This window comes from Charadrius vociferus, unplaced genomic scaffold (genome assembly GCF_000708025.1).
Source record: "Charadrius vociferus isolate BGI_N301 unplaced genomic scaffold, ASM70802v2 scaffold39, whole genome shotgun sequence".
In the NCBI taxonomy this organism is placed as follows: domain Eukaryota; kingdom Metazoa; phylum Chordata; class Aves; order Charadriiformes; family Charadriidae; genus Charadrius; species Charadrius vociferus.
In genome coordinates this window covers 1,236,988-1,249,657 of record NW_009650188.1, presented here as the reverse complement: position 1 = coordinate 1,249,657, position 12,670 = coordinate 1,236,988, and the positions used below count along the sequence as shown (strand labels likewise).

The following is a 12,670-nucleotide window of genomic DNA, read 5'->3' as shown; positions in this document are numbered from 1 at the left end:
CGCCGCAGCGAGGCGGAGGAGGCGGAGAAGGGCAGGATGAAGAAGACGATGTGAGTGTCCCCACGCCCGGGGCGGAGCGGGGGCCGCAGCCCCCGGGAGGTTCCTCCAGAGGCTTCCAGCTGCGGAGCCGGGACAGGAGCCGGTGGGGGGGAAGAGGGTACAGCGGGCTGTCAGTGGGAGCAGAGCAACTTGCCCACCTCTGCAACGTGCAGTTATACCTTGGCTAGCACTGGTCGTTGGCTAGCAAGCAAATCTGTTGGCTGAAGTGAGGGGAGGATAGTTTTCCTGCCCTCAGACAGATTCTCTGGGTGATTCTCTAGGTACAGCACTGTCGGGAAAACTTAAGCGGTTTTTGCCAGTAAAGGGGCTGGTGTCTAAAGCTTCTTGAGTTCTCCTTTTTAACAGGCAGTTGCTTCTTTTTTTCCAGCATTAAAGATTGGAAAACGAGACTGAGCTACTTCCTGCAGAACTCCTCCAATTCAACTAAAATGAAATCTAAGAAAGTGGGGAAACACCGCACCTACTTCAGGTAAGTTAGGAGAAAGAGACTTTAACTCAAGTGCTTTACAAAAACAGTAAAGCTTGAGCAATGGAGTTTAATGTTCTCTATCTTTTTCTGCAGACCTTCCCCTGAAGAAGCCCAGCTGTGGTCAGAAGCCTTTGATGAACTCCTTGCTAATAAATGTAAGTTTGTCTTCAAAAAGTAACATTCAAGAGCAAAGGCATGGTGAAGTTTACATGTCTGTGAGAGATTGCTTCCTGGAATGTCAGCATTGTACCTTTCTAATGTAAATAGCTTTGATTCTGGTCTTAAGTTAAATGCTTTAAACTGTTTAAAGCCAAAATTCATAGAAGTGTGTTTTAAAAAAATTGCAAAGTAATACTAAAACATCAAGAATACTTCATCGTAGTGGAATTTTTCTGTAGTCCTTGTAGTTAAAATCATACCTATAAGCTTGGCTCTGCCAACTGTGAAAAGAGCATTTGTTCACTGAGCAAGTTCACTTAACTAAGACAAACACATTCAAGTAACTTGGGAAGGATTCTGCAATGCTGAAGTTCAATGATCTCGGGGTTTTACTGTGGCTCTACAAGGAAAAGCACTCAACAGCAGAGCAAAAAGACGAAGAAATATTGCCATTTGCTCTTTGAACTTGAGTCATCCTTTCCATTGCAAAAAAATACTCCCGAGGCTTATGGCACAGTCAAATATTTACTCCAGTGTAAAGGTTAACACAGGAGATGCCATCTAGAGAGAGGGATTTTCTAGTATCTCTGCAGGCATCACAAAAGGGAACACACAGACTAGAAATCGCTTTCATTTTTTTGTTTGCCTAAAAAATTACTAACTCAAAGTGAAGCCTGCCAAGCTGTTAGTATTAGTTTGTTTGCATACATAAATGTGAATTTTTTTTTTTATTGCAAAGATATATCGATATCTCTGCAAGAACCAGACTAGAACTACAGCAAAATGTTTTGGTAGAAACAGATGTGACCAATGGGTAAATTTGAGATTCCTGAATTGATTTGGTCTTGCTGCTTTCCCAGCTTTTCTGAAGTCCGAGTTCTGCGAAGAGAACATTGAGTTCTGGTTGGCTTGTGAGGACTTCAAGAAAACCAAGTCACCCCAGAAGCTGACGTCGAAAGCAAAAAAAATCTACAATGACTTTATTGAAAAGGAAGCTCCCAAAGAGGTAAAGAAAACCTATTTAAATAAGTGCCAAGTTCTAGGAGTTCTTAGCCCTTTAAGATAGAGATGCCAAACTGCATTGTACATACCCCACTGTCAATAGCTGGGTCTGAACCAACTCTCACTGGAAAATGGCACAAGCAGTATTTCAGAGTTTCTATTTTAGCTGGGGGAAAAGTCACCAGCTGCATTTAACTCTCGTAACATCTTTGAGTTTAGCGCTGAAAGATAGTATCTCTGAATTACTTTGGGTTTTGTATAAAATAAGAGTTCTTCCCTTTTTTTACCTCTTCAGAAATTTTATGGTGTATTTTACTTAAAGTTAGTTCTCAGAAGTTAATGTCCTTTTTCTTTTATTTCAGATAAACATAGACTTCCAAACCAAGAACATGATTGCGCAGAATATTCAAGAAGCCACTCATACCTGCTTCAGTGCGGCACAGAAGAGAGTTTACAGCCTAATGGAGAATAACTCATACCCACGGTTTTTGGAGTCTGAATTCTATCAGGAGTTGTGCAAGAAGACACCCATCACCAGAGCAGCCCAGGGGACATGAACGGTGGAGAAGAGCGAGAAGAAGCCTTGTGGCTAGTGAGGAAGCAAGCCACAGCTCATGGTGGCATCCTGACCTGAAAGACTGAGATAGGGAGCGCTCAGTCCGGTTGCCACAGCGCAAGGACAAATACTGACTTCGGTGCAAAGCTGGTGGCAAAGAGTGGTGCTGTTGGAGGGTGTTCGGAGGCGATGGCAGAAGCGTGCCAGCCAGCTGCTGGCAGTGCATGGCAATTCCATGCATTAGACCAAACCGTATGGTGTAAGAGTCCTTCTGTCAGAGCTGAGGCAGCGATGCAGCAGGTCAGAACAGAGCTTCCTTCTTGTAAACAGAAGCTGCTCTGTGCAGTTGCGCAGTGCTGGCAACTTGAGTAATTGGTTGTGTATTTATTTTTCCTAAACATCAACTGGTGTTGCCATAATCAGTGGCTTGGGGTGTTCACGCTGGTTCTGTGAACTGCCTCTAGCTGCAAGGAGGTGCGTTGGGTTTCTGTGCAGCTTCCAGACAGTAACAGCACTGTGAAGCGAGGAAGGGATTTAACTCTGTTCCCAGAGGAACAGGTTCTGCCACTGAAGCACGCAGGGTTGGGTTGGTGCGGCAGCACGAGGCCAGACTGAGGGCGAAACTTGGCCAAGGCGAACAGGAGCTATATAGTATTATTTTTATATGTGGATTATGATTGTGTTGAATGCTGCAATAATGTCATAATTCTGTCTTGAGGATAGCAAAGCTTCAGTGAAGCTTCTTACTGTTTTTTAATAAAACTATTTTGATACAAAGCTGCTTTTGTTGCCTAACTTGGTTTGTAAACACAGACACTCTGCCATCTGGCTCTAAACTCCAGGGTAGTGGGATTGCATGTCCTGGGTATGATCTTAATTGGGATAACTTTAAAGCAGTTAGTTCTTAATCTGCCAGGCAAGTGTTTTCTTTGGGGTTTCTCTAACAGAATAAAAATCCACAGAGCTTGAAAGCTCTGTCTTAACCACCTCCCCATGAAACCAATCTCTAAGATAGCACCGAGGCACACCTATGGCTAGGTGTGACAACAGATGAACCACAAAGACACAGCCACAAGCAGCAGCGATATGGCTGCTGGAGATCACAGGAATTGGGAATATAGGTACCAGTACTACAGCAGCAGCACAGCTGCTCCAGACTTCTGCTTCAAAAAGGCCTTAGGAGACTTTAGTATCAGGTTGTAAAACCAATGTAGAATCAGTAGAGGTAGTATTACAATCAAAGCATTTAACTCCCTGCTAGGTGAGTGCTTCTTAGGGGGAAAAGTTACTGGTCATCATTACTCCATGTCAATTTTCCTAACTGACAACATCCAAAAGCAGGATCTCCAAAACAGTCCCACAGTTGTAAGCCCTAATTTGTTCATTTTGTGATGTGTCTGAACTCTAGCTCTCTTTAGGTCCTGGCTCTAGCTATTTCAACTCCACTCCTCAGGCGACAGCTTTACTTGTTTAGTTCTCATATAGCCACCACAGTCACCTCCATAATGGTCCACTCCTCCAAGCATCAAGAAAATTCTAACTACAGGATTTTCCACTTAAATTACATAGCCAAAGGTTGTTCAAAAGCAACTACTTCATGCATGTGTACACATATTGCAGGATATATAGCAGTGTTTATATGCACACATACATATCTATTTTACTGCCTCTATACATGGAAAGAAACAGATTTGGTATAGCCCCATCTCTGGGGCTGCAAGAGCTAGTTCTCATACGGCTAAGTTTGCTCATCCATTAAGTCCACATAAAACATGCACAAGAAAAACTCAGACCAATGATTTACTGCAATAGAAAAAGTTGAGTTTTTTTTTTTTTATACCCAGGAAAAACAGCTTTGGGCTGATAATTGCTTTTGTAATCTAACAAAATAAATTGAAGAGCATAAAAATAGCCAGGACTATACCTATTAATGACTCTGAGCCAGGGCACGAATAATTCCATGAAGCTTCATTGGCTTCACTGAAGCTGCATTAATCTGTGCCAATTTGGGATGTGGTAATTAACCACTCCTAGTGTCTGGTTTCAGGGAAAGAAACATTTCTCATTTCAGCAGGTGCCAGAGCTACTTATAGCACAGTATGTAGTTCAGAGGGGAAATTAGGTGGGGCCGTTAAGCAGGGCATCACTGCCTGAGGGCAGTTCCTGTATATTTCTAAGATTTGAATCATGAACGTTGGTCTTTAGGAAGCCTGTGCAGGCAGCCCCATAGCTTCCACAGAGCATGCCACCAGGGTAGCAAACCAACCAAGCCGTGCCAAGTTCCTAGCATGGTCTGTCTGCAGCATCTGAGAGCCCTGGTTTCGGGTCTAAGCTTTGCAGCAAAACAGTTTGATGTATCAATAGCAAAAAAAAAACCCAACAAAACAAACAAACCCAAAAAAACCCATAAACAAACAAACCAACCCAAAAAACCCAACACGAAACCAAAACCAGAAAACCCCCTTTATTTTTAGTAAAACACAACATATCTGTGCACACAACATTCCTTCCAATTACTTCTTTTCCAGTTTTTGATAAGAGCCCTGTTTTCCCAACTCCCAGGGGTAAGCTTCACCAGAAAGAAGGGCACCACGGGCACATCAGGAGTGCTGCAGCCTCAAAGACCGCTGTGAACGTTTCCTGGAGAAATACAGAACCACCGGTTGCTTTAAGAGATGCTGGTTCTGTACTCAGGGCAGCCTTACAGCTGGAGTTAAAATTGGTACTCTGCTATCAGTATCCAATGGCAACAAATAATAAACTGCCCATTCCTCCACAGCCCAGCTGAACATTTCACCCTCCCACACCGGTCCCACTGGGCTGCACGCAGCCGAACTCGCCACGGCGGTGTGGAAAAGACGGGTCTGGGAACAGCGAAGGGAGGGCAGCAGAGCTGGGGTCCTTTTTTTAGCTTCCACCAGGTTATAAAACCGCTCCAGCCCGTATCCCTGTTGGCAGCCACCCAGGCAGGAAAATAAGGAGAAGGCATCCCAACAGGTAACTATGTTCCAGGAGCCGTAGCCGCAAGGGAGCGTGGGTCCTCAACAAGTCTGTAAACAAGCTTAGCATTTTTAGAGAAAAAACTTGCTGCAAAAAGCCGAGGACAGTGAGAAGTGGACATCTCCAGAGGGCAGTGGGGATGAAGGCACCCCAGCTCTCCTGCTACAGCCTTCTGCCACACAGCAAGTCCTGGCTGATCGCAGGAAAGTCAAAGCCAATTCATGCATAACGTAACTGGTGTTGGCATGTAGAGTCTGGGCATCTAGAATTGCTGAAAAACACCAGCAAATGTGCAATAAAGGCAACTTTAAACTGTCCATGTATCATCAGCTTTAAACCAGTCTCACAGCATTTGACGCTTTTCTTATCTGCTAGACTCAAGCAAATCCCCTGCTTTCATATCACAAAATATACATTTCTCACCCTTACTACTATGGAGAAAAATTTGAAATAGCAACTGGATTATCCCTAGTAATTCCCCAAACTAGAACTTAATGTAGTCGCTTAAAAAAAAAATAGATATCTAATTTCCCAAGCCAATCTCATGATTTTGGGAAACTAGGTCACAAGTTCCAACTGTCTGGGTCTAGCAACAGCTTTTTTTTCCCCTAAGCATCTGCGCTGACGCTGCAGCATAGAACAATCTGATAGGGAGTCCTCTATGCTATCAAGAAGACAACATGTAAAGTAATCTCCTAAAATACGACACCAAAGCAGCTGACCCTCAGGAGGTGCCCTCTGGCCCAAAGGCTGGAGAGGACCTCCGAGAACAGGGTGAGCTCAATGGCCACACTGACTCACCACTCCAGTCGAATGGGAAAGCAATGCTACACAGTAAACAAAGGGCAACGCAGTGCTCTTGTGCCGTGTATTTATCTATTGTGGCTGAAAAGCATACCAAGACTTTAAATAAAAATCCATATTTCCACTTGAAATTCCACATCTCTGTTTGGAGAAGGGGACAGTAATGATGGCTTAAAGGGCTTTATAGGCACACATATGTGTGTGGAAGGTTTTCTTGGATGAGACTTCATAACCTGGCAACTTGCATGGAGCAGAAAAGTGACCTTTAGAAGTAGTTTCAAGATCTCCATGAAGTTGTTTTTTTTCAGGGGGTGGGGGGATGGTTAGGGAGAAAATTTGACATACTGCGATTCAAGCAAGAAAAATTGGTCATAGTCCAAGGCAGCATCCCAAACTCATCTACCCTCAGGTAGCAAAACATTGCCAATGGTGCCTCATCATCCCACCAGTACAGCAATATACAAATACCGGCTCACATACACCAGCAACAAGCTACCAGGTAAGGCTACTACATCAACCCAAGGTCCATCCCAGAGACAGGCCAAAACCAGGGCTGGTGACAGACATACCTGTAATATAGGCCCTTGATCCATGCAGGAGAGCAAGGCAGATATGCAATTGCACCTACAGCACAGCTCAGGAAAAACATAGAGCCCTCAAAGCTGAGCTTAAATGGAACCCTGGCCGATGGGCAGCAGGTGTGGGTGGGGGCCCAGGTGGGGCTGTTCAGGGCAATTAAAGCTATTAGTGCCCTCAGGGCACTGACACAAATACGAAGGAGCCCTTTCCTGAGCTTGCTCTGCTAGGCTATGGCCCCATCAGCTCATGAACCTGTAGCACTCTGAATTTTTGAGGAGGCTCTGCAGTAGGATTTGTGGTGAACACCCTCAGCAATTAGCCTTGGATAGGTCTGTAGATGTGCTAATTAGCATTACCCTGAGTGCCGTAACTGGGAAATGATAGCTGGCCAGCACAGAAACCCAAGGAAAATAGTCCCACTGTTATCCTATGTTGGAGTTTAAAATGTGAGTCCTTTGGCAATCTTTCATTAAAATAATCATTTAGATCAGAGTTTCCAACAGCTATAAGTACCCATGGGCAGCAATTAAATGATGATCCATTAAAAATATTAAATATTCCATTCAAGATAATCTAATTGACAGAAATTAGTACTTATGTTCCCCAGCCAGTTTTCCCCTTTGGCGTGGAATAAGTTGCGTTTCTGCATTACAGATTTAGAAAAGAGCAGCTCCATGGCTTCTTGGATGGGAGCCTGACTTTGAGCTTTCAGGTGGTGTGGTACTAATATAATATTTATAGTGCTCAGAAAATCGGCTGTCTGATATGGAAAAGGCACTCAGGAGCAGCATGGGCTGTTTATGGAGCTGGTGTGTTCCTTTGCTATTGTGGATATCCAAGGAAAATCAAAGTAACAGGAGCATGGCAGGGCACAGGCACTGCGGAGGGGCAGCCAGGAGCTGTGCCAGCACCCTCCTCTTTCAACTACTGCTTTTAAAGGCTGACAGGGTTAACCCTTCCGCTGGGACCAGCCGGAGATGACGGGGCTGAGCTCAGGAGGCAAAGGGGCGCTGTGGGGGGGAGCCATCCCCACCGTCCTGGGACCACCGCAGCTGTGACATGTGCAGATGTCGAAGGTTTCCCCTGCTCTCAGCCTGCTTCGTACTGCGTCAGAGAGATTGTCTGTCGTGTGTGGCTGCCCTCCCTGGCATCCGCCCAGCCTGAATACGTCTGTTTGTACAGTTGAGCTGTCTCCTGACTTGGCTGTGGTTGGTTCCTGCTGTTTACTTTCCCTGATACCCGCTGCGGGCTGGGACCAGGCGTCTGAGCAAGGAGAGCAATGATTGCCAGGCAGGCTGGGACCCTTCCAGCTGCCTTTGGTGCCATCGGCAGACTGAAACCTCGCTTTTGCTGCTCGTCCTCCCTGCAGGCTGCTGGGTTTTGGAGCAGGGACCTTCTGTTTTCAAAAGGAGAGGTCGGCTCACTTGGCAGCAGCAGCACTTTGAGATGAAAGTGCCAGATAAATGCACAGCGTAAATGGGTCACAGTTGAAAGCTGAGGAAGAGATGAGCCCTGACCTTAAGATCAGCGAGTCACAGAGCTTTATGGAGGGCAGGGTGGAGTGACATAGTTACATGATCCAACTGCGGCGTTTTTATGATGCTATGGAGATCACACTTGCCTCAACAGGTTAATGCCTGTATGAACACATAGGTAGCTATTGAAAATGTACAGAATTTTCCCGATAAAGCCTCTTGGCTTCATCTTTTTAGAGGGAAAAACAAGGTGCTCTACAGAGCTGGCTGTGGGAAGACGTTGGGTTAGCCTAACACAAAGGGACCAAATTCATTTTCAGCTGAAATTCTAACTATTAGGTTATGTCTCTAGAGAAACACTTACAAATTAGGGCCAAGTCTGTCACTTTCAGGAGCTCTCTAAGCCAGGAGTCAACTCGGCATCCATATGGCTCTTTCCAAAAGTTGGAGGAAGGAACAGTGGATGCATCTTTTGCTGGCGCTAAAGCAACACTACACTATATGGCCCTCTCCATTTACCTACACCTAACATTTGCTAACCGTTCATTGGGCCTGGACTTCCAATCGTGATAGAAGCTATCACACCTGCGGGGCACTGTAGAAATGCTTCGGTTACCCCCAAGACTCACCACTCTATGTATGTTTTATTAAGGCCAAGAAGCTCAAACCCTTGGCAGTCACTTGCCATAGTCTGGAAAGCAAAATGTTCCCCCCACCTGGAACAGCCCACGTGGCACAGCTTTTTGTCAGAGCAATTTCCCAATGGTTCAGGGGCTTCTGTGGGTCTCTCGCTCGATTAAGCGTGCTCTGTGCCTCAGAGCTGCCTGGGGGGGGTCTTTTGGTGCTGTAAAACAACATCATGGACTGTGACAAGCTCCAGAGCAGCACAGTCTGCCAGCAGGCAGATTTGGAAAAAGGTGGATAGGAGTGTGAGAACAGTACTCGGAATCCTTTAAAATAGGATCCTAGGGCAGTTCCCAGCTAAACTGGGCTTCACTCAGCCACAGAGACCCTCTTGACGCTGGCGGTGGTCACTGAGCACAGGCCTTCACACCATGCCTTAGCAAGTTCACATCTAGAACAGAGTGGTGGAATTTGGACATTTAATACCTAGGAGACAAACAGATCATCTTGCTGGAGATCAACATTTAAGCTAAGTGTTTAGATACACAATCTGAAACGGCTTGGAGAGCACCAGCCCTCCCTTCTAGCCAACCTCCCTTCTCCTTTTCACTCCCCTCATCCAAGTATTTCTTCCCCACAATCTAAAACATTACACTTGCATAACAATGTCTCGGAGCTGTTTGGCTCTGGGGAAATATGAGAGTAGACAATTTTTATGAAGTGTGGTGTTCTGAAGCACAAACGCACTTGTAAACCATTTCTCCTTTTGTATGTTTCCTTACAAAAACAAAAAATTACAATGGTATAAAAAATGCTGTGCTCTGGAACTAACAGTCTTTGCATACTGAAAGGTCACTTGTTTCTTGGCGCGCTCATGCACTATAACTTTTGGAGAAGGTACTTACACCACACACACAAGAACTTTAGCAAATCTCTTTGTATATTTTTCTCAAGGCTGCCAGTTGTGGGAGAACCTCCTGAAAGTTGCTCTTAACTGCCTTCCCTTTTTATGGCTGGAATCAGAAGAAATACATATCTTAATCAGCTCTACTGGTCACCATAAAACAGTTATTCTCTTTCAGTAATTTCACTCCTGTGAGGAACACCACGCATTTATCAGGACAACAAACTAATGACAATGTCTAATATTGAGAGGAGCAGCAAACAGCGACTATACAGGCTGTACCCACATCCCAGCTAATGCACCTGCCCTCCAGTGTTCCTCTCCTATTTAATCCAAAGTAATTATCGCAATCAACATAAAGCCTCGTTGAGCAGTCTGTTTTTTTTTACTGTGTCCATCAAGGATTTGGGCAAGGTGTTGGATCTGGTGTCAAATAATCCCAGTACACTGCTGAACTTGTGCCCACTAGCTCTGCAGCCGGTGATACCTACAGCCCTTCTCTGGGGTCTTCTGAGCATGGAGCTTTACATCCATCAGCAGGTTAATCACCACCGCCTCACTCCGTGAGATTGGGAAACCAAATCACTGATTAGTTAAGTGACAGATGTAAAAGGCAGAATGATATATTAGGAAATATTAATTAGAGATCTTCAGCTTTGTGCAGAGCAATTATACCAATCTAGAGCATCTGAAGATCTCAGTTAACGAGGTGTAACTGAAACAGCAAAGCAGGGAGTATGCCTCTAATTGGGTTGTAATAGCCAGCTCCCAAAATTAGCACCTAGAAACCTATAAACCTCAGAGTAAGGTGAGTCTCTCTGAAACACCACTTCAGCAGTCCCCCGTACACTTTTAGAACAAATGCATGACTCCAGCCCAGCATAATTACTGGGACTGAAGAAACAAAAGAGAAGCGCCCTTGGCAGGGGAAGTGGCTTCCCTAGAGAAGACAGAGCATTTCCGTCAGGACAGGCATGTGGCAGGCAGCATGGTCAGAGCAGGACGTTGTGGAGGGACTGGCTGGCCACCAGAACAAACCCACCAAGCATTTGCTTCAGCCACATGAATCACCATCGAGCGAAGGCTTCCGTAGGATGGGAGAGTCATCCCCTGGTTGCACATGAGCAGGTAGAATCAGGACAGACTCAGAGGGGAGTCTGTGTTGAACATATTTTCCACTAGGAATTAGTAAGTGACTAATGATGATGGCAGTCACTAACAAGGCAACAAGTTAGGAAATAACCTCCAAAGACAGCAGCAGGTCCTCTGAGTAAGCGCAGGCTGGTGGAGCATCAGCCCCGTGGCAGCCCCAGGGGGAAGGCTGGTCTCGGGCAGGTGCTGCTGGTGACAACGGGAGGACCGGGAACCGATACCACCAGAAACAAACAAATACGAGGGGAACAATGTACCATTTACAGGCAAAGAACATGTCAGCTGCAGGGTTTGCATGAGGTTTTAGTGCCAGGAACAACAGAGGAGTGTGGATGAAATGTCACTAAGGAAGCGGGGGTGTAGCTGATAGCAGATTGCCAACAGATAGGAAATATCCCCCCAGCTCTGATCAAGAGGAGCTGGCAGAAGCATCACTGCTTGTGCTCCCCCAGGACAGAAATAATGCAGCTGCTTTGCTGCTTTACTGACAACAGAGAGTAGCTTGTGCCTGTGGGAGTTAAGACGGCCCAAATTACTTTTTTCCTGGAACAAACCACTTGTAGAACTGATATAACCACAACTGGATACACAGGGTTATTTTAATAGCAGTTTACCAAAACCAGCCCCATTTGGGTAGCTTTTTTTAAACCTCAACATGCTGTTGACATGCATATTGAAGGACCTTGAGCAACACCGCCAGCCTGGTGACAGCTGTTTTGGTCACATCCTTCCCATCCCCACCACATTCGGTGACTGAGAGGGCACTGGATTTGCCTTTGCTGGGACAGCATCAGCATTCCTCAGTGAGCTTTCCGTCGGTTGTTGCTCGCAGCACAGATTCAGGGAATTTTGCTCAGACAAACGGAGGATATGGTTTTCATGTTACGCTTTGGTATGACGTACCAGCAGCAGCTGATTTACCGGGAAGCGGGACAGTCGTGCTCCCCCGCTCCCTCCCCTTCCCTGGTCCCTGCACGTCCCTCGCTGCCCTTGCATCTGATTTAGCAGCTGTGCAGCTGTTGTGGAGCTGGATGAGCAAGCTGCTCGGGCAGGAATTTTTTCTTTTTTTGGTGGATTTGTTTTCCGTGGGATCAGATCGCTGACCCAACTTACCCTGCAGCCACCCAGAGGCTCGATGAGGCTGGTGGAGGAGAGAGGAACATGCTGGTGGGGGGCCCATGGCCTCAGATGCAGGAAGGTGGGGCTGCCCGACCTCGAGGTTCAAGTCCCTCGTCACTGTTTTGTCATACTTTCCCTTTGTACTCCTCCTCCACCTTCCACTGGCACATTACCAGGCTCTTTGCAAGGAATGCCATTCATCTAGAAACGGCATTACTGATTTTCTGCCCCTCCTTCCTCAATAACCCAGACAGACCGGTCACATAGGAGCACATCAGGAGACATTCAGAGGCTGTGGGAGCAAGGTTCAAATGGAAGCTATCACTGGCAAAGCTGTGAACATGGTGATGCCCAAACAGGGAAGGGGCATCTTGGGCCGGTCATTAGGAAAGAGAAGGGCTCGTTGACTGTTTTAACAGCCAATGGTTTCATGTTACAGATCACCTGAATACTTACTGACGCTGAACAGCCTTGTTGGGAGGTCTAAGGTTCAGTTATAGCCTGAAAATAACTTTAGCACATTGGCAACATGACCTGATCTGAGTCATTGGCATAACGCAAACGGACAAAAGTGTAAATGGACAAAGCTACTCAGCACCATCGTTTTCCGAAAGCAGCTTACCTGATTTCCAAACAGAGCTAGAAAAGCAGTGATGCAAATTCATACCTTCCAGCAGTACATCTTCATGTATTTAGTGACTTTCCAGTGACGAGCACAGTTTCCAGAATAAGTAAAACCCATGCTGTTATGGAATCGGGAACGCTGT

The 12,670-nt window shown here is 45.9% G+C and overlaps 1 protein-coding gene across 1 annotated transcript in view; it reads left to right on the top strand.

Moving 5' to 3' along the window:
- The window catches only part of RGS2 (regulator of G-protein signaling 2), a 5,473-nt gene extending 3,226 nt beyond the window's left edge, over positions 1-2,247 (top strand). The window contains 5 exon segments of the mRNA XM_009892876.1: positions 5-50; positions 428-529; positions 623-688; positions 1,514-1,694; positions 2,053-2,247. Of these exon segments, the coding sequence (XP_009891178.1) occupies positions 5-50; positions 428-529; positions 623-688; positions 1,514-1,694; positions 2,053-2,247 (590 nt within the window).
- The last annotated feature ends 10,423 nt before the right edge of the window (positions 2,248-12,670 follow it).